Raw genomic sequence first — 22,554 nt, forward strand, 5'->3', positions numbered from 1 at the left:
TTTTTCCTCATTTTTTTTTTTTTTGTAAATGATTTTTCATTAATAATATTTATAATAATATTTTAATAATAATTAATTAATTATAGTATGATACTAGCTTTAGAAGGGAGGAGAGAGGGGGGCGTGATATGCGGGCCAGTCCGAGGCTATGTTCCAAATGTCATAATTAATGAGATTGTGTCCAAGGTTTTCCACACCAGGGCTTATGGTGGAAACTTGCGTCTGCGTAGTCAAAGAAGAAAGAGAAACGGTGAAAGAGAACGAGGTACAGAAAATATTGAGATTTCTACGGATTCTGGCACTTTTCACCGATTGGATCGAGATTCTTTTTAGAGAATCGCGAGAAGGAAGTGCGATATGATATTTGGAACTTAGCCAGGAGTTGAGAAAATTCGGGGCTAGTTTTTGTGTGCGCCGAAGGGGTTATATAAGTATCGTGTTTGGTGTACATCCGTGTGTATGTTTTCCTTTCTTTGTCTCTCTCGTTTTTTGTTTTCTTTTTTGTTTTTGTTTTTTGTTTATACAATATTATATCGTTTTAAATATAATATCATCTTTCACGCACTATGTATAGTATTTACATGTTTGTATTGGTGTTTCTCATCTAGTTATTTATCTTTGTTCCGTTACTTTATCTTCCAACTTTACGTCGCATAGTTCGTTTTCTAATAATTTCATATAATGCAGTATAGGGTCGTAGGGTCGCGGTCCGGGGGTTGGTTGACGACGAGGTCGGGGGCGGAGGCAGAGGCAGAGGCGGAGGAGCCAGACACAATATCAAAAATTACAGCAGCAACATATTTTACACAGAGAACGAATTATCAGGATTTTCCACCCAGAATAAAATTTGGTCAAAATCCGGCAAAGGGGTGGGGGTAGAGGGGAGGTAGGGTCGAACGATAGCATTGACCCTCGCACGTATATGCAGTCAAGGTATAGGGGGGGTGGGGGTGGGTGTCGGGTTAATATTCATCTCATCTCGTTACACGTACCTAGAGACTATGTACAGGGGCGGGTGAGGAGGGTGAGGGGGTCTGCGCCGTGCCCGGGGTGCCAGGATTTTGCTGCATAGAGTAGGAATTGTGGTGATGATTGGCGGCGGCCGCGGCTGCCGCGGCTGCGGCGACCGCAGCGGCCTGATGATGGTGATGATGGTGGTGGTGGATCAGGTTAAGGTTCAGGGGGTAAGATAGGGGGGAGCCCAGGGCCGTTGCGTTGTTGGCGCATGCGGCTCCGGGCCCCACCGGGCTCAGTGCATGCTCATCCCCGTGTGATGATGATGATGGTGGTGGGTGGTGGGAACCACGGTGGTTGCGTGATGATGATGGTGGGGGTGGTGGCCCATTAGCGGCGGGAGATGCGGGTGGTGGGGATGATGGGGTGTCAGCGGGGTTGGAGGGGTCATCTGCATTGGGGTCATGGGGGTTGCCGGTTGCTGCTGGGTGCTGTTGGTGCTCGGCTGACCCGCCGTGCTGCTGTCCAGGGCCCCCTGAACCAGGGGCCCCGAAATGGGACTCTGCTGACTCGCGTTGTCCTCGCTGTCGGAGCAGGACTCGGCCGACGAGCTGCCCGCCCCCGCCGCCCCCTTGCCTTTGCTCGCCCCGCTGCTGCCGCTGCTGCTGCTGCTGCTGTGCGTCTTGACGTGCTTCGCGAGGTGGTCGCTGCGCATGAATCGCTTGTTGCAGACCGGGCAGGCGAATCTCTTTTCTCCGGTGTGGGTTCGAAGGTGCCGCTGCAACTCATCCGAACGTGTGAACCGCTTTCCACAGAATAGCCAGTTGCAAACAAACGGTCGCTCACCAGTGTGCCACCGCAAATGGGCCTTCAGATGAGACGTCTTCCCGTAGACCTTCCCGCACCCGGGGATGTGGCAGCTGTGGATGTTCTTCTTCCTCAGGTGAACACCGGCAGGTCCGAGTCGCTCTGCCTCCTGGCAGTTCGGGCAGTCGCAGGTCGCCCGGCCGGTGTATCTCCTCTGCGACCTCGGCGAGGGTGCCTGGGCAACGCCGGCGCCTCCGGCCCCCTGGGGGCTCCCGGCCCCGCCCCCGCTCGTCGCGTGGTGGTGCAACCCGAAGCCGGGTGGCCCGCCGGGCAGCATCGACTTGTAAGTGTCTTGAAGCAGATTATGGCCGGCCGTCGTCGAGCCCAACAAGTGATTGCCGGCGAGGGCGAGGCTCGTCGAGTAATCCGCCGAGTAGTTGGCCATCTGGGCGGCGTGGACGCCGACGCCGACGGTCCCGCTGACGTCCAGCCACCCGCCGGTCGCCGCGCTGTGAACGTCCCACCAGCCCCCGTCCCCGGCCTTGATACCGCCGTGCGTCGCTCCCGGCATAGCGTTGAACGGCCACGACTCGTAAGGGTGTCTTCCGTACACGGAACCCAGGGTCGCACCCTCCACCTTACCGAGCAGGCTGCTCTGGTGGTGGTGGGGGTCGCTCGCCGGCTGGGCGCTAGCCGTGCCGGGAAAGTAGAGGTCGCTTCCGTACTGGGGGGCCGTCGAGGCGCACGAGGTTACCGGAGGCCTGGCGTAGCCTCCGGTGCTACCGGCGCTGCTCGTCGCCGTCGGCCTCTGCGTCACCCCCGTTGTGGTCGTGCAGCCGCCGCCGCCACCGCCGCCCCCCGAGTGTTGCGGCGAGCTCCCGCTGCTCTGCGGGCTCTTTTTCCACGGGTGGAACCCCTTGCCCACCGCTGCGTCCGCCAAGGGTGGCGGACTTTTGCTGCTCAGCTTGTTGCACTGCGCTGCCAGCATAGCCAGCGGGGTTCCGCGCAGCCCCGGGTGATCCTGAAACACGAGGAGAGAACGAGGATTAGAGCGAGACCTGGAGAGCTAAGAAACAGGTGAAAATCATCATCGAGTTCCGTGGTCTTTGTAGTCGCGGATCACGACGCAAGGATCACTGCTTAAATCGATCGCTGCGCAGCTCGGGTGCATGGTCGTAGGTTGTACATAATAATATAGATCAACTCTCCAAATTTAAATCAGTGAAAGTCCACTGATTACCAGTTACTGGCAAGAACCAGTGCACGTCCACTAACGAATCAGTGATTTTTCATTGGCATTTCACTGATTTTCAGTATACATATACCTACATACAATGATTCTTTCCGCTGATGTACTTATAACCGTCTCATATCCAGAGAGTCTCATATCCAATAAGCACGCACAATACTACGCGGACCTAGGTGGTAAAAAAATATCTCCTATTCCGGGTATTCCAGGACGACACGAAGGATCATTCCCGCGTGCACGGAGAAGGCAAAGTAAGGTCGGGTGGACCCGGATGATCAGAAAAACCGTGCGCAGTCTGGACTCGGAGTATCCCTCTGCGAGGACTAACGACGTCATCTCGCGGAGCTGTAATAGCTCGAGATTACCGTTGACTACGGAGGAGCGCTAGATGGAGCCGAGCACCGGAGGATAATGAGGCCTCCGGCGCGGCGGCAGGGCGGTTCGTAACTCCGCATCAAGAACACTTTCATGCAAATCGTCCGTCTCCAGGGTCTCGGTTCTTGGAGCCGAGGCCTCGGGGTGACTACTGAAACTTCGGGAGCTCGGGCATCGAGTCGGCGCGCCGCGACGCTCGGGATTCTACGGAAGCGACAGGAAATTAAAGTCTGGCTGCTGCGGCCATTAACAGTCGGCGCCATCCCGGCGACACGCCCCAAAACCAGGTCCGAGGACCTGCCAACTTCGCTGCAGACGCCGCGGCGAAGCGCCGACCGCGTATCGCCGACGTCACTCCGACCGGGACTCCTATCCTCCGGATTAACCGGGACCCCGAACCCAGAGCGCATCTCCGCGAGCGTCAGAGGCCACGCCCATGCCACCCTACGCGAGCATCTGCACGACTCAGGACCCCAGGTACGCGCGAGGGTTGGTTCAACCGTATTGATCCGCGCCAACAATGCCCCGGCTCTTCCGGGGACAACGGCGACTTCCAATCGCGGCAACCGGTGCTGCTGGTCCTGGGGGAAAGGATGCAGGACTCGAATAGTTGCTTCGCTTACAAGACACGAGATGCCCTGATCCGAGCAATGAGCGTCACGCGGTTTAGCCTTTTTCTTCCAGATTACTTCGCCGGTATTTTCTCTGCACTATCACGATATGAGCTCGAGAAAAAAATTACTACAATGACCGTATCTAGGTACTTCAACGCCTGAGGAGGAATTTTTTTTCTTTTATCCGATACTCGAGAAAGGAAGTATAAATAAATAATTATGCAATTTTCAAGGTAAACCGTTGAGAAGAAGAACGAAGACTTGACTAGATTACAGCAGTCGCTTAATCGTTCGAAAAACGAATCGTGTCTAGAATCTAGGATCGTAGCATTAAACCCGTGCAGACAAGGACGATGCAGATGTTTCAAATCGTAAATGATGTTAGATGTCAGTGTATGACAACTGTAGACTCGCTTAATTATGTTCTAACACCGAAACTTGTTTGGCGGGCAGGGGGGGCTGAGAGCATTCGTGATGAAAAACGACGGGTAGAAAAAATCGTTGACGAAACTTATTCAGAGACCCTTTGTTTTAATAGCTCGACTTTTTTGTGAAATTTCACTAGGTGACGAAGTTCAGTGATTAATAAAAATAAAAGTGAATCGAAATTTTGAATGGAAGCAAAACGATACGCCGAGACAGCTAACTCTTGGAAAATTTGAAATTTGATTCAGTGGTCTGCGAAAATGAGAGGCGCACCCGCCACGTTGAACGGAGTGAAAATTCTCCCCAGACGATTCTATATAAAATATTGACCCTTATACTGTTCTTGTACCTCGTTCGCAATTAGAAAGACAATTTCCATTAGAAATTCATCAGCGTTCGCTGCGAGCAACAGGATCGCGTACGAATGAGTAGAGTGCACGGGGTGCGTACTCGGAAAGTAATCGAGCGGCTGAACCGGGCTGTGGGGGTTGATGGCGGTAATTGGCCAGGGGTATAAAGGGGGCGAGTATCCGCGCGGCGCCAACGAGACGACCGTATATATCGACGCCTTTTCAATCTTCGCGAGGTAATTACAGGCTGGGGTTTGCGGGGCTTGCCACGGAGGGAATGATAACCTCATTACCAGGTCGATCAGCTAAAAAAGTACCCGACATATCAAACCGCGCTGATTACGAGTCGAGAAGAAGTCAGCCCGACGCCTCCGCCGTCAGCGGCGTCCTTTGTATCCTTTGTTTTAGGGCCCCATCTCGGTGACCCAACTGACCCAACGGACCTTGGGCCCGGCTGCTGTGTTCACTGGCTGCCTTAATAACGCCCGGGGCCCTCGAGCACCGCGGCGCATAAATTAAAAGTCGAAGAAGCCAGCCAGCCGTTGAGAAGAGTTCGCTCGCAGACGCGGAACCTTCCCGGAATCGCACCACGATACGCGGATTCCAAAATCCTGGGCCATGCCCTTCGGCTGCCGTCCGGTTTACAAGTCGGGGACGATTAGTGGCGTTAGCTCAGCCATCACTGCGGCCATTAGAAAGAAGCACAATTCGACGTTCCCCGAGTCACCGTACCGGAACCGAAACCACCGCACGCGGTGCGGCTCGTTGGTCAACAGCACGTGACAGCTGGGTGGGTGTCAGCGCGTGGGCGAAAGGGAAGGACGCACGTCCACCCTTCCAGGGCTGCGGAGAGGACTGACAGCCGTCTGACGAAGCGGCGCCGCGACGCCCGGGGTGCGAAGCGGGAAAACCGCGGCGAACCGCAACCGACGGTTTACGGTATCTACTAACGTTTCGCGAACCAACCGAGCGGAGCTGTCGACCTGTCGGATAGATTAATTGCCGCGCTGGATCGGCTGTATATCGAAATAATTTGCGTCGAGGGTCGCCCGCGGTTACGGGGTGGAAAATAATCGCCCCAACCGCTGTCAGAGAATGTTTGTTTTTTTTTTTGCCATTTTTCGGGGTATGAATTATTTGTGAAATAGTGTGCAGATAGCCGAAGTATTACGCGAATCACTGCAGGTGTAAGTTTTTTGCGGGTTAGTTTTGTACGGCGGAAGAATTTTGTGCGGAGGACTTTTTTTTAGCTCAAGTTTCTTCATTTTTCTGAACGGGTGAGAGAGGAATTTTAATTTGTAATTTTTTTCGTCGCATGTGGTCAGCTGCGTCAAGTTGGGTTTAGTTCGGTTGATCTCGCGTGATGTGGATTATTGAGCACGAGAGCTAATCGCTGCTCGCTTTATTAAATTCAAATCTCATTCCTGAAGAAGTTTACCTTGGTTAACATCGATTAAACATGCTCTCGGAGAAGCCTTAGCCTCCGATGCAGAGCACCTAACACAATATTCGGTACAAACTAAGTCACGAAATTTAATCGTCACCCGCGATCAACGGGCGATAATTAATCTCGTACAAGCATGAATCATATTTTTTAATTTAATTTATACACCTTCGTGCCATGTGGGCTAAAAATGATCTACAACTAGTTCAAAAAACAGAATAGAAAATGCTAGATTGATTATATGCGCGTAGATTATAAAACAGAGAAAAAAATATACAGCGATTCTACACCGAGAAAATAAATCTAAAATGTTCTGTCATTACGTTCGTTAACGAAACAATAAAATAAAAACAGTAAAAAGGCTTTACTCGGTATGAATTATGTAAAACGTAACACATTAATCTAGTCGACATGAAAACTAGGTCAAACATTCACTTCATTCGAGGATTGTTAACGCACGTATGACAGTAGCAGGGAACAAAAATCGCGCCTTGGCCCTTTTATTTAATTTCGAAAACTCACGCCATGCACGCGCAAAGATCCCTCCAAGTCACGAACAAACCGCAGAGCATTTACTATACGATTGGACATGCTCGTTACTCGTATAAACAACCTCGGGCAAGCGCATTATCGCAGCAAAGAGTTCTCCGTTGTTTCTATAGGGCCAAGTGTTTGTGGGTAGCGGAATAAAGTGTAAAGTACCTACACATAACATAAATAATGGATGATGCAAAGGATGTTTGTACTCGGAGTCAATTTTGATGAAAAACAAACAGGAATAAAAAAAAATAAAAAAAACAAGAAACAAGAACATGAAATTAGCGCATTTTGTATTAAATGTCAGGTGCGCGTGGGATGAAAGTAACAGATTTTTTTACCCGCAGTGCTGTATAAGCCAGTGATAGCTGGTACTCATTTGCTCGATGAACTTGAGTACTCGTCAATTAAACGTATAAAGTTGTGAACTGGATGCACACTGACACGATCGACAATATGGCGACGCTTCCGGGCGGCACGTGCCGTCGTTTCTTTTATCTATATAGCGGCGTCTGAGAACTCGGCGCCACAGAGGCAACTCGGACAAATGGATTTTTAACACACTTTTATCCTTTCCGACGAAAGCAGCTTCTCACGAACCGAATATCCACATCCTGCTGACCACGACGGGACCCGCAAGTTATAACGAAGTGTGTATAAGGAAAGCCTCTCGTCCTATTTAGTGACACGGTAATTGAGGGGCTGGCTCTCGAACTAAAACCTAAATCGATTTAGCCCCTTACTTCTGTTACTGTTTCGGGAGGCTATTGTTTTAGCCTGACCGACGAAATCCCGAGGGAAACGAGCGACGGGATTCATTCCTGAAACTCACTAATTGCTTTTTCCTCATCGAACTATGTGCTACGTAACTTGCCTCTGAAACACCTCGACTGAATACTTTCAGCAAATTTCGTCGTACTAAAAATTTTCCTACCTTAATTCATGCTTCGCGAACTTGTCGACATTGGAAAAATCGGACCAGTTCCTAAACTGGACGATTATAAAGCCTTTAGCATATTGACTTATGACAAGCCTCAAGGATCGTTGCTGAATAACATCCAGAGTCGATTTTCTCACTGCAAATTTCGGTGATGACAAAATGCGACTGAACGGAGGTATATAGGCATCGCGGAGTTTGGAAGGATGTTCGGTGCGCCCCTAACGCTTCGAAGGGCGCAATTAATGGGGTTATTCATGAGTGACCGCAGGCTGGACCAGGACTACTGATCCTGCCTGCCCCGCCCTGCACGGCGAGATGCAGGTCACCCGCGTAGAGGATGCTTGCACCGTGGATATTATGTATGATGCGAGTGGTGTCTGGGTCCTTTGGGTGAGTTCCCATGGCACCAGAAGAGAGAAGAGCTACCTGTTATATATGTACCTCCGTCTAAATTATGTTTTTAATTAAAAACCACCGTGAGAGCACGCTTCCATATTCTACACGGACTGCCGCTCTCCGGTCGGCCGATCAGCAGCTCGTCCATGCATCCTGCTCTTATACGAGTAATAAAGGGTTCTCGACGCTAGTTCGTCCCTTCGGGCAAACAAGAAGCTACCTTGATTTATCCGCTCCTACTCCCGCGGACCTTTTCCACTTACAAGGATTAAATTCAGGATCAGATTAGGGTCATTGACTGAAAGAGTCCTTGCAAGTCCAGAATCCGCGATAGAGCTAGAGACTGATGATGTAGCATCCTTGAAACTTTAATTTCACCCTTCTTATTAAACAATTTATACAACAGACCTCGTGCGCAGGAACGGATTCTTCGAAGGGTTTAAATCGCTCTCGGTGCTAAAAAAAAAGGATGTATTCCAAGGACGCGAGAACGCTGTCATTATCCTGAATTTCTGAGCGAATTTGGAAAAATAATCGTATCCTAAATTTGGCGAGCGATCTATCCGGGATCTAAAATCCCCAACACGCTAACCCTCGGAACTATAAGGCTGGAATTTAAAAGGATGATATTCTCTGCTGGGAGGATCACAGAAGGACTTGAAAGTTGCCTTGGAAAATGAATTTTTGTAATTTCTCTGCAGAGTTGAACGCGATGCTTACGTGACCGGAGAAGTTATCTTCAACTAAGGCAAAGGCGTCGTCGGGAGTGCGAAAAGGTTTTACGAGAAGGATAAAGGAGAAGAACGATCAGATGAGGCGAGGAGGCAGGGCTGCCAATTCATTAGGTCCCGTAAATTGTCGCGCTGGCGGCGCTGAATATTAAACGCGCATTACAGCGCGCCTATAACTCGCGGCCAGTTAACACGGCTGCAGCTCTTCTCCGGGTTCCCGCATTAAAAATTTCCTTTATTTTCACGCCGGCCAATTTTTCTTCTCTCTTTTTTATTTCTTCATTAATTTATTCAAATTCCCTAGCTCCATTTTATGCGGCAGCGAATTTATTACGCCTAGATTCATGAATTTTAAACACAAATTCACTGTGACGGAAAATTTCAGGAGGAAAATGATATTCGCGAATGGGGTGCATGCAGGATGCGCAGCTATATTCGACCGAAAATCTCTCAACATAACCCGCGTTATTCAACACTGCTCGCGTCTTCATTAGGGTAATGAGCCGGCAGTAAATCTTTCGAGGTATGCGCTTCTGGAACTGCAGCTTTGACGGAAGCTTTGCATTTGCATCGAGTAATTTACTGGCTCGTAAAAATGTGCACCCAATTAGCGGACCGGTGTCCGAACTGTCGCCAGACCCAAGTTTTATTAACGTGCGATTATTATATCGCCACCCGTATTTTTGCCGTATTTTTGCCTCTTCGTGTGCGTGCAAATTCCCGAAAGTTTTACTATCTTCAAGCCAATATCGAACCTTATCTTCCTCCCCGTTTTTATTTCTCCGCAGTCTTTGATGCACCCGACCTTCTGCAATAAAACTATCGATGGTAAAATTTGAACACACGATAAATCAGAGTGCAGATCCATTCCTGGCCCAGCGAAATCGAATGGAAATTTTGTAGTGAAAAATTGAAGAAAATTTCCACGGTAAAAATATGAAGGTGGAAATATAGGTGCGGCCCTCAAGTTTCTCGCAGAAGTCAGGTTAAAGGCGTAAAGTTATGCCCACATATCGGAAGCCACGCATTAGCATATAGAGCGAGTCGAGTTGCCTCCTGGCGATCTCTTTTACGTGTTCCGAGGCTGCAGGCTTGAGGTAGCTGTATAATATAGGTAGCGGGAAAGAGTTTGTAGGTATTTGTTAACGACGTACTTTTTAAAGAATCGTTCTTAGTAGTCTTAATTAGGCCGCTGTTAGAGCCAATCGATTTTCGACACTAGTCGCTACCGCGTTGTCGCTCCTAATTTTAACATATATGGATCTTGGACGGTGGAAAGTGGAAAATTAAGGTGAAAACAGAGTCACGGGCCGACGGGTTCTCGGGATCAGCGAGAATCGCTTCGGCGGTTCTAACCGCGCCCTGATCCCCGGCGGGGGGAATAGGAAGTCGAGGAGTATAAAATATTCAGATCTAAGCAGGGCTACCGAACACTTACGACCGTATATCCAGATGTTTATTACTATAACGCGGTGGTCTCCAGAACTCGGGTTGCTCAGCGTAGTTATTTAACCGACTTCGGTTCGGCCCGCGCGGTCGTCTTTCAATTATGAGAGCCACAAAGAAATTGATATGCAAATCGCACCGCCAAAGGGTCCAGCCGCGTAATTACACAGAAATAAATTAACGAAATGAAGCCATGAGGGTGGCCATTTTGAAAATTCATATTCAAATGAATGTTGGAAAAAAATTTCATATTCACGTACGTTCGGACATATTGCGGTGACGACACGACGTTGTGTTTACCCTTGCGAGAGGCTCCGATGACAGCGATAATAAATGATTAATTATCAATTCTCATTGCAAAAAAAGTCATCGTAATTCCTTCCAAGAATCCAAGCTTGTACAATCCGAGCAACCAAGCATACAAAAAACTTCTGTGAATTACAGATCAATGAAGCAAGTTATCGACGCGTGCGCTTGTTCGCAACGAGGGAAGATAAGTAGCAAAGAAATAAAACGAGTCCGTACGAAGAATTGGACAAAAAATGAGGCACGCGATAATTGGATCACGTAGTATCGAGTCGGACCACAACGACACCTGCGCTTTGCGATGCGACTTTCATTTCTCCGGTTACTTGAGTCTATCATTATACACCGTCTTTACGATGAAGTAAAAATAAGCAGCAAGATAGGCGAGCTGCAGCTATGCCAACATTCGACCACGGTACGAATTTACTTTAAACATTGTCCATCGAAAATTCCCATCTACGTAATGGCAATCGACAACCACTACGGAGTCGCAACGTGTCGAGTCGTGATGAGTCACAATTTGTAAAACTGGTACCGATGCGATATGCTAGCGGGGACTGAACCGGATTTTACCGTTTTAAGGTCAAAGATGGATTTTTCTAAGGGTTTGATGAGAAGCTCTATACCAGCCTATAAAAAATATGGCCGATCCATTCGCTAGCGGATGCCGATCCAGTACCGGAAGAGATGAAGAAGCCTGGAGACACCGATCATCGCACGATTCTCTTCAAGAATGTAAATCATAAAATTCGATGTGAACTTCAAGAATTGATATAAATATCACCTAATAAAAATGTCCGCAGAGATGGATACCGTAGCAAAATTGAATCCTGGAGATAAAGCGTCAGTTCGGATCACTTGGAGTGCTCTCGGTGTTTCTCTGAAAAACACTGACCTTGTAGAGAATATGAAGAAATGATCTATAAATTCTCGCCGAGGAGAAGAAAACCCGAGAAGCGGTGAAGCAAAGGTGCCAAACTGCGTACCTACAGGCGAGCAAGTGTTCGTTGTGTAGGTGAGCATGGAAGTCCATAATTGTGGGCACATTGGCGATGAGATACGCCGACTGGTAGACAGGCAAGGCTGGTTTGTTGGTGTCGTGAAAATTTACGTAGATTGCCGTAACAACTCGGTGCTGGGCATGGCAAAAGAGCAGAGCGCACGCGTACCTGCCTAGTCAGGTGTTACAAATAACAGCGGTGCAACAAACCGGCAGTAAATCACGCGGTCATTGTGCCTCGGTTCTTCTGCCCGCAACTGAAACGTCTCCATCGACCGTTTGCTTCTCATCGAGAATAAGGATCATGGAGATAGAAAATCGCAGGCATATGCTAATGCAAATTGAACCGTCTGCAGTAAAACCAACGCGGCCTTCGCACACGTCTCAATGATGAAAGCCCCAGTGTGCCGTTTGTCAATGGCCTGAGGTCAGGAGAGTGGGTAGAATATAAACACCCTGCACTTCTCGACCGAGAACAAACTACGACGAAACTTAAGTGAGTCGAGCTTAACGACCCCCCACAGCTTTATCGGATCGTCGCTATTGAATCGCTCCATTAGGAGCAAATGCCGCAGCCTCCCCGCATGTTCGTACGTCTATCATCGCTTTGTGCCCCAACACAGTCCATCGGTGGACTGTATGGTCGACGGTATGAATGGGGTTGACATAAACAGTGTCCAATTTTATTCTCCCCGAGTAAACAGATGGGTCGGTGATTGTACAGCTTTTTGGTGAAGTCATTGGACTCTTGAATGTATGTGCACGATAAAGTTCCCCATGAAATTCATGCAGACTGGAGGCTTTTATCGACTCATGAGATACCACCGAAAACCAACCAGAGACACCCTGTAGAAGGAGAGTTGTCGAGCTGTGTTGGTTCGAGATCACTGCAACAGACTGTGACATATTAGGTCACCCCCCGAAGGCATCATCATCCTCCGCGCAATACCATCCCCATAAGAGCCCCATAAGAACCCCTCCTCGTCAAGGCTTCCGCGCAGATTTATTGTTTCACGTTTTAGCGGTTGACAGAACCCGTGGGAGTAGCCCTTGCCATCAAGGGGTCGCATCCCTTAAGGGCTTGGCAACAAAGGAACGTAAGTTACCGATGGCCTCTGGCGCCAGCAAATAATATGGAAAGTACAGAAGTCGATTTGGGAAGTTGTTCTGCGTTCGGTGATGAAAAGAAAACCGGGCCAATTCGAGTGATCGTGATCGCTGTGATTTCAAGAAAGCTGACGTGCATATTTTGAGGAATTTTTCTCTTGAAAAATCTTGTAAGGATTGACCCGAGTTGTACGCGCCTTCCTGGTTCCCAGCATCAAGTTCACATATTATACGTCCATGGACTCCTAGCTTTCGGAAACGCGGAGTCAGTGCCGTCCATAAAAATTCATAACCCTACATCTTATACATACGCATTTCCGTTTCGGGGAAAAGCAGAAGGAATAAACACGAGAGACACTTTGTCAACCAGCGAGCGTGCAGTATAATAAACATCCGCGAAGAGGGGGACGGGATGACGCTGTAATAAATTTAGTTCCTCATTTCACGGTGAATTGTTGACTTTTATTCTATAAAAGCCCTCCATCACACGGTCAAGTATTATATCCAAGTCAACGTTCACGAATCCATAAGTAGACTAGATTCCGTACAAAAAATATATCACTGCCATGCAAGATCGGGTATTTCTTTATTTTAATACATGATTAATGAGTAAAAAAGCTTTCTTTTTTCTTTCTTATCACAGCGTGTTTTTTTTTTCATCATCTTCTTTTTTTTTTTTTAACTGGATTTGGTAAATTCCCGCACATGACGTCTTCATTTTGATTGCCTTACTCTCACGGTCCTCATATCCTCGGCGAAAGAAACTCCAAAAACAGGCATCGATTTCGTACGTAAAAAACCGTACATCGCGCCTCGGGCCGTCACGAGCAGCGGAAGATTTGACGAGACCGTTAAAATTTCGTATTGTTCTACCGGCAAGTTTTGGCCCCGTTTTTTTCCCGTTCGAATATTCGTGACGGGTAAAAATAACAAAAAAAAAAAACAAAAAAAAAAAAAGCAAATGAAGAAGAAAAATATATGTGCAAAAGATTTTTATCATCTATTTTCAGGGCGGCATTGAAAACTGCAATAAAATGCAACTCACGGAGAAATGATGGATACATAGTTGCTTGTTATTACCAAAATATTCAAACAAGATTGAACATCGACATCAATAATAATAACAACCAAGCACTGATAATAATTCCTTCGAAGAATATTCATCGCGTTGTTACTTCCTACGTTTCTTTCCTAAAGTTTACAGCAGTTCATACTTATACTTCGCTCGCTCGTTCGCTGGATTGGCTCGCTCTCTTCACTTTGAGCGTTCGTTCGGCATTTTGCATACGATTATCACACAGGCACGTGAGAGGCGTTCGATCACGAATACTGCGCTCACCTTATATGTTACAACTTGAAAGAGCCTGGCTGCAGTGGAAGGCGAACGATCCGAAGGCTGAGCGATTTAAAAAAATATATATATAGGTTGTTCTTACGGAATTCACCAATAAACCGGAGAATAAACGGTGTAGAATTGAATTGCCGTTTTTTTCGAAACATTGAAAAATAATTTCACTACCGTTGATTCAGTTGGCCCGAGTCCGATGTAATAATACGACGCTGCGTGACATTTTCGAATCGTTACCGTTGGGTGTGAGCTGATTTCTTCACGAAGTTTCTTTTTCTACTCTTTTTTTCTGTCCTTTTTACAAGTTTGTTGCCCCCCCTCTAATTATCTCCTTCTTCCAATTCTCTTGTTTCTGCGTGCAAATTGATACGCCGTAAAGATAAAAGCGCCGGTAATGCACCGCGTATCTGTGAAGTACAATGTTTCAACATATTCCTTGCCCAGGCGATAACGATGCGAAAGTGTAACAATAATTACAGCTGATTGCGCGTACGTCGAAACCAGCCTCATTACTTGCAGTTATCGTTGCTCCATATTCAGAAAATGGCACAGCGACCTAGCTTTTATCACTTGGAATGCAATCTAAAGCGAACCTCGAGTGTCTTGAGTGTCAACCGCAGGTCTGGCAACTGAACCGGCACAACGCTGCAAGCTGTATGCTTAGAAGATCCTGAGATATGTTTTTCTCGCCACGGTCTTCAAACTCAATCGGATACATCATCGGGTCGATGGGTAGATGGATAAATTACTCCGCTACGGGTCCCCTCCGGGTTGGTGTTGTGGTTCGCGCCCCGGGGGTTCCCCGGTCATCGCACAAGAGCTTCCTTCTCGCCGATAAAAAATCACACCGCACAACTGGCTTTATTAATTTCACCGTGACCCCGGATCTGATGACTGATCAATATAAATATATCTAAGAGTCAGTCCGATTCAATGACGAGACAAATTCTTTCTGACTTTGAAAGAGTGATAGAGAAAAAAATAGGCACAGTGTGAAGAGAATAGGACAACTTTTTGAACCGTTCGACAGGGGTATAACAGTTTCTTGGTATACGACTTCCGGTTATTATTTCCGACTGCACAACCGCGAGTGATAGGCTGCATATACGTCATGCGGAAAAAGTGCGGAGTGCACTCTGTGTAATTATTGGTCTGACGCCTGCTCGACGGACATTCGGAAAAGGTTTTGTACGCGTTGGTGCTGCGCCGTCGACGACGGAGGATAAAAAATGCATGTGTAAGGTACGGACGAACGAGCGTGCCAGGGATCGATCGATCATATTTTTCAAACTGTTTTGTCACCCTGTTGTGCACTCCACATGCGTACGTTCCGTGTGTGTGCCTGATCCATGAGCCCATTCGAAACGAGGAACGAGGAACGGAGAACGGCCATGTTGTCACCTCGAACATCTGCCATCCGGTTGCTCGGTTCGCAGGTCGACGTTGCGGTGTACGACTATAAGTGTCAGTGTGAAACGGGCTGGTTAAACGAGTCAGCTGAGTGTTTGTCCGAGTAGGTCGCAGGCGATAATTCTGGCGAAAATGCGGGGCCGAAATCCCCGGGATTCGAACTAGCATTTGAATTGTATCCTGTGTAGGTACATCTTCAATTAGCTAAGCCGCACCGAGATCATATCGCACCAACACCGGACGGAGATTTAATTATGACCGTCAGTCACACTCTCTAGCAATGGTGTTATAAGATTTCAACGAAAAGACGATCTGGTCTCGTGGTAATGTTATTCCCAAGGATAGATCATCGGATTCATATATTCCGCGTGCCAAACAGGCATCAAGGACAATTAGTGCGACGAAATTTTTCGATGACGCGATCAGACGCGAGGAAGGAGCGAACAAAGGACCGTCTCGACGGGAGGGCCTGGAGCGAAATTGCGGTGAAGAGAGAAAGAGAGAGAGAGAAAATGCGTCTGTATATGTACACGTCGAAGGGACAAATTGGGACAAGGTTTCCGCGACATCCGGCACTTTGGTTAAAGCCTCTTACAGGACTTTGGGCACGGCATAAAGAGGCCAAAGGGATCTGGGAGCCCGGTTCCAGGGGTGCAGAAACTTTGTGTCAAATGGGACGAGCTCCCCGCGCTAAATGCCGGGCTGCAGCCCATTGTTGCACTCAAAAATGTCAACGGCGTCACGCTTTGAGAACGCTCGACGCTCTGTGCTTCCAAAGATTTTTTTCTATACGAGGATTACCATTGCTGCTCGAGTGCTGCTGCAGGGATTCGAGAACTTCGAGTAAAGTGCATTACGGTTCATCCGCGCAGGGATCAAGACGACAGGTAGAAAAATTCGTTGCGTACCGTGATCCGCGCAACGAGTTTGGCGAACACTGGAATGGGAGAAAGGAACGGATCTGGTGCTCGAGGCACGAAATACTCGTCGACCTCAATGTTCACGGAAGTTTCGTCCTGGTCCGAATTGAACTGATTTCGTCTTGGATACGAAATATGCCTTCCCGTTCAGGAGTCAAGTCATTCCAAACGGGACTCCAACGGTATCCCACGCCTATCTTTTATGCAGAAGCCTCTACCCACCTTCGAATGTAGGCAAAGTTCCGAGCGACGGAACGTTGAGAAGTAAAACTCTGTGCATTATTGACGAACTTGCTACCGGCATTTCCTCACTGATGATACAAATAACGAGCTATCACTATCAAGTTGTCGTTTATCATTGATGCAATCAATAAGCCACGAGATTGAAGACGCGACTAGGAAAGCCTCTGCACTGCTTGAGAACGAATAAATTTTGTATCCCTTGACGTATGAGTTATCCGTACAACGAGCAAAGCTTGGTTAATAGTTGGACTGACGGAAATAGAACGTCGGGAAATAAATAGACGAACGAAGATGACACGCAATGGTAAATTTCTTCTTCTTTTTTTCATCAATGTCTGTTGATCCCCGGATCGATACGTTTTTCAACGACGGAACGCGGAGTTCAGGTGTCGAAAGGAAGGAAGTGGGCAGGCCAAAGTATCTAGTTCTATCCTGCGCATCCTGTCAAGTGGATCCTCGGCGTACAAAAGGATCAGACCCATAATTGGCTCCTCAAAGCACCTGCGAGCTCGGCTAGACCCTGCAGCAGCTTTCTTTGACCCTTGAGAACCTTGCGCAAGGACCTTTGTCTGCCGATATTCGATACGTTCGAAGCTCGTATGCTGCAGGGAAATTGTCAGAGAGGAAGAAAACGGAGAAGAAGAAGATCAGAGGGACCCCAATTTTCACAATTACGAAAAGGACCCGATGAAATACACTGTATAAGCGCAAGGCTTCAGAACTTCGGGACAAAGTCCCACGGGCTCTGTACCTACAAAACGTTAGTAGGTATACAGTTTCGGAAGGGTTGAAAAACTGGCTACTGTAACGGGATACACCATTAATAATACATATTTTGCGTGAAGATTAATTTCGACTTCCTACAGAAAGATTTTTCTCAACACTTAATTAATATTCTTTTGCAGTTGCTTTTGTTTTTCCTTCTTTCTTAGCCCCGTATATTTCATTACTTTTTTACTGCATCTACTCGTAAATCACCATGCGGTATACGGGCTTCACACAGCCGGGGTAAGGGTGTTCTCTTTTCTGACAAGTCGTAAAACGAGAAAACCCTCGTACTAGACCAGGCCAACACGTGTTTGCTGGGAGCATAATAGAGCCGTAGATCGTCGGCCGTACCTCGAAGTTCACCGTCGCACCGGCCGACCGAGTCCCTTCTGTCAAAACATCAAGGATCATCCGGGATGATCGGGACTTAACGGGATTATCCTCTCCGCAAAAGAGATATAGCTACTAATTCAAGGTTCAAAGTTGAACTGGATAAGATTGAGGTGCCTATCGCATCATCGAAAAGATTAACAGATTTTTGTTCCCTCCTTCTTTCCTTTCTACTTTTTGCCGTATTGTGTCAGGCGAGATGGGAACGATATTGAAGAATCAAAACTATGTCTCGAAGCTTCGAGTGCTAATTTACTCAGCTTTGGCTAGAGGCAATCGGTTTGCCGATCTTATCATCCCCAGGGTTAGTTCTACACCGTAGTGGCTTTTGGCAAACGCGACAAATCCCGGTCTGAGCGGCACTTGATTCCTGAGGTTTCAACAGGGATTTCGAGGATTAAGATCGCCTATCTCCAACGCGGAGAGGAGATAAATGATCTGTTGAACACTGACCGAGTCAATCTACTGCAGTTGAAAATGGTCTTCCCGCAACTTTGTCTCAGCCCTGAAGGATGTAATTAAATTTTAGCCCTGTTCAACTTCATACGCCATATTTTTCATCTCGAAACGCAATTGGGCCGCATTGTCCGGACGTCGATAAAGCTCCACCGACACTAGAGTCAATTTCTGAACGAAGTAGCGTTCCAACTCACCACGTGACTAGCTGGGGACTTGGCGATGGATTGTAGCTGCGGATAAAGCTGTCCGGCCGCCGCCGGAGTCATGTCGGTCAGCATCTTGACGACGACGACGATGAATGGTTATGATTTTTTGTAAGAAGCACTCGATGAACTCAATGTAATTACTCGAGAGTCCTTGCGGGTATTAACCGAGCTTCGGGCGAGCCCCGTGAGTATGATTTAAGAAAAACAAATCACAGATCAAGAAAGGAATTATTATCCTGCACGTGACACTGGCTCATGGGTACTTCCGAAAATCGGTCAGTCGTACGGTGCGCGGTCACCCTGGAGAAGTGACAGCCGACGACAGCGGTGCGGGCCAGGTAGATTTTACTCGCGATAAAAATTCCGAACAACATGGGAACCGGTTGCGCGTGTGGTTCCCGTTCTTAGCCCCGTGACAGACTGGCGACCAGTTCAGGATCGAGTTCGGCCCGCACCAGAGAAATGGGGGAAATCCTGGGCGCCCTGACTCTGCCCCCGACCACCGCCCCTCTCTCCTTCGATAAGAAAAGAGGCCGTTCCTTCGGGGGCGGGGCACCCATGGATCGGTTACCGCCCTCTGTCGCCCCTCGCCGCCCCCAGAACGAGCCGCTCTTTAACTTTCCCCCACCGTTTGACGGGCCGCGATGCGTGCGCAGCGCCGCGACTCCTGGAGGGAGACACGCGCGCTCTTCCCCGCGGCGTGTCGCGCTTATCGTCACCGGAGCTCGACCGGGCGTCGATGGGTTCGACTCATGGTCCGCGGTTCACCGCCCGAGGACACGGGCTCTGGATTTGGTTCCCTTTTTGGTCCGACCAACGGTGGACAAAATGACAGAGGTCGCGTGGCGAACCAGAGAGACGTGGATTGGAAGCACTGTGGATGTGGACCTCTTTCTTGAGTTCCCCGCATTTCGCACCTAGAGGATCGCGTGATTCATTGTGAAGTCATCAACGTTCATGTTGGCAGCCAATAAAAGATCCCGGGAATCACTTGCCCAGGGTAGTTTCGAGACGTGTTATTTGTTGAGTTATACGAGCACATTCCAAACGACCCAAAGAACACCACTGATCGAACTTATGGTGTTGCAGGAGAAAACCAGCTGCAGGTATAATTGGCACTGCAGCAGTTGCAACCGTTATCCTTAGGTTTTTACCTCCCGTGCTTATACGAGTACTTCTGTGCAATTCGCTTCGAGCTGCACCAACCAATTCAGTAGTCAGTCGGGGATTCACACTTGGAAGTGTACAGTGTGCGGCGTCAGCTGCTTACTGCTACTGCGAAAGCTTGTACGCAAATAAAAGGAAAAACCTTCCGAAGGGAAAATTTTTTCACTCTCTTCGCAGCAGGTTTACCAGACTCGGCTATGACCTCGAGTCTCGTTTAGCAATAGAAGTAATTCCTACTTAAAAATTGCACAGGTAGATGAAAGAATTGAAACTGATCGTTGCACGTGACAAACCACTGATGTAATTTCGTACGCGCGATACGCCTACGTGCAGGGCGTGATATTAATTGTACAGATTGACGTACTGTAATCGACCCGATGGTGCAAACGTGTTCCAATTGTGAGTGATCGACGCGTTGTATGTCTACCTACCACTCATAAACTCATATAATGCAGCAAGACAGTCTTCGAGGCACACGCCAAGGTGTATTCATCTCGTAGAGCTGTATAGTACAGTACAAATTACAATGCAACTTGTGGAGTTAATGCTAGCCTACATAGTACATATAACATACTTGCATACCTACTGCCTGACTACCGCAACCACATACCTACCGACTGTATCCACACCTGTGCGTAAAAAGTTTTACGATAATATCAACACTTTTTATATGGTACAATTTACAAATTAGCCAAGGATTGACGTGACCGGTACTTAACACCGGACTCAGTCGAGTTGCTTCGGTGTTGAACGACGCGTTGAGCATTGCCTTCGACCGTGCCTTCAACCTTCGTATACAGCTTTCTCACTGTATATTAACTTCAGTTTGACACCACGCTATTTTCTTCCTTTATACTTATACACCCATCCAGAGATTGTCAATTGCAGTTATGAATCTCGAGTACACTTCGTAGCTTAACCAGCATATTCTTCTATTGGACTTGGTGTAATTTGTACGCGAAGATTGTTGAAGCGATTGTTTGACCGTAAGATTAATCACAAGAAATTCGTCGTCAGGCTCTAGAGTCGCGGGGAATATTTTCTTGTGTAAAATATACTCATCAGGTTTCTTACTTGAGTACATCATTTCTTCTTTCTCGAGTCCCGAATTCAAAGATTTCACGTTGAGGTGACTGGGTGGCTGCTTCCAGGGAGGACGCGTTCAAAAACGGTTCCGTAACATGGAGAGAAAAACAAGAGCAGATCTTACTTAGAACTGCAGGATAACAGAAACGCCTCAGGGTTTTTGGTGAAAAATACCCGTGATTTTATTTTGGACACAGTGGTTTTCACTGATTCTACAGTAAATTCTGCATTTTACGAAATATATTTTACCAAGAAACTATTTTCCTCCAGTTTTGAGTAAAATCTGCTCTTTTATTCTCCCCGCGTATTAATTATGTATGCCGGAATAGGTTAGAAAAATTTCGATAGAACGTTCAGGTATGCGATACCTTTTATGAAAATCTGAACCAGCTATCGCTCAAGACCTTATACATACACGTCCAGCCGGTGGTTTTATGGACTACGACGATGGCTGTGTGTAAGGGTATAATGTCAGCCAAATAGCGGACCGTTCCCACAACGTCCTAGACTTCTAATGTGATTTTAATCGGGGAGTTTGAATTTCAAATCCTATATTGGCTTGAACGTACCGAACAAAATATAATACACTCGATATAGTAGAGTAGAGGAGGACGTCAATTACCTTTCCTAGATCAACAGCGTAGTGTTGCAGGTATGTCTCCGGTACATCGATAACAATTCGTCTAATTTGTCATTTTCTGCTCTCCCCTTTCTTCTCGTAACTCGGGAAATCTTCTCTTTAATAATAAACGAATAGTGTTAAGTTAATTTTTCGCCCGCGGCTTAGCGCGCTTCGAGATTACCGATATCGGTGCAGTAATTTCGCGCCTCATGGTCACCTTATTCTTATCCACTTATTGATACGTGATTACGTATTTGCATTTTTTTTTTTTAATCCCCTTTTTCAACTTTTTGTTTTTATTGTTAGTATTATTTTTATTTCAGTTCTTTCCGCGCTCTTTTCGCACGCATCACTTAACTCTCCGCTGCAGTTTCTCACGATTTCATACAGCCTACGCCGTTGGACGCTTTATGGACTTTACGGTCGGCGCTGCATTAGCTCCTAATTTCCCCATAATGGGAGGACACAGAGGCGCCAACCCGGCCAGACCAGACCGCCACCTAATCGCTGATCATTCATGACCGTGTAGCTGCAGCAGCCACGAAACTTCGTCCGTTCTCTGAGAAGATGAAAGAAGAACGGTCTCCGTGATTTTCGCACGTATACGTAACGCGTCTCGTGCATGAAATTTTAAACATCCTTTTAAGCCTGGCTGGACCAAAAATATTGCAATCGTATTGTCGGAAATTTTTTTTCAGTCACGACAATAACAATTTCCCTCTCTTGCTTAATAATTATTACGCTCCAATTGCTTATAGTGGAAATTTTGTAGATATTATATAATTAAACACTTTAAACAAGTTAGGGAAGCACTTTTCCGAGCCCTCAAATTTCTGCCCTTTGGTCTGGTGTTTTTAGAGAATGAGCTCGAAGTGCGAAGTGCAAACCAGCACGAACTGGCCTTGTAACTCGATAGTGTTCACCCGCGATACCTCGCCGACGATGATGCGAACATCGCGTGTTACCCTGGACAAAAGGTCCGTGATACCTACACTCCTCACGGCTGATCGCACAGCTCGGAATAAGCTCATCTTTCGCAACGGTCCATGGAGACACTCTGATAAAATTAGGCTGCAATATAGGAAAGAAGATTTCGTTTCACCCTAACTGAAATCGCGAAATCGACGCTAAGAAAATCTTATTACGCCGTCCATGTCTGTTGGATGGGAAAATTTTGTTTCACTTAAAAAATTGTCCCTTGGCCCTTCGAAAGACGATTTACTCAATACGGTCCTGCGTGCTGTGTGAATTAG

At 47.4% G+C, this 22,554-nt stretch overlaps 1 protein-coding gene across 1 annotated transcript; it reads right to left on the reverse strand.

Moving 5' to 3' along the window:
• Window positions 1-648: 648 nt before the first annotated feature.
• Window positions 649-18,872, reverse strand: LOC124405307 (transcription factor Sp9). The gene is made up of 4 exons (XM_046880108.1): window positions 18,415-18,872; window positions 1,801-2,782; window positions 953-1,732; window positions 649-887 (listed from the first exon to the last, which is right to left on the reverse strand). Exons 1-3 carry the CDS (start codon window positions 18,496-18,498, stop codon window positions 993-995), a joined length of 1,806 nt encoding a protein of 601 aa, XP_046736064.1. The 5' UTR covers window positions 18,499-18,872; the 3' UTR covers window positions 649-887; window positions 953-992.
• Window positions 18,873-22,554: the final 3,682 nt, after the last annotated feature.

Source organism: Diprion similis, chromosome 4, assembly GCF_021155765.1.
Source record: "Diprion similis isolate iyDipSimi1 chromosome 4, iyDipSimi1.1, whole genome shotgun sequence".
NCBI lineage: Eukaryota > Metazoa > Arthropoda > Insecta > Hymenoptera > Diprionidae > Diprion > Diprion similis.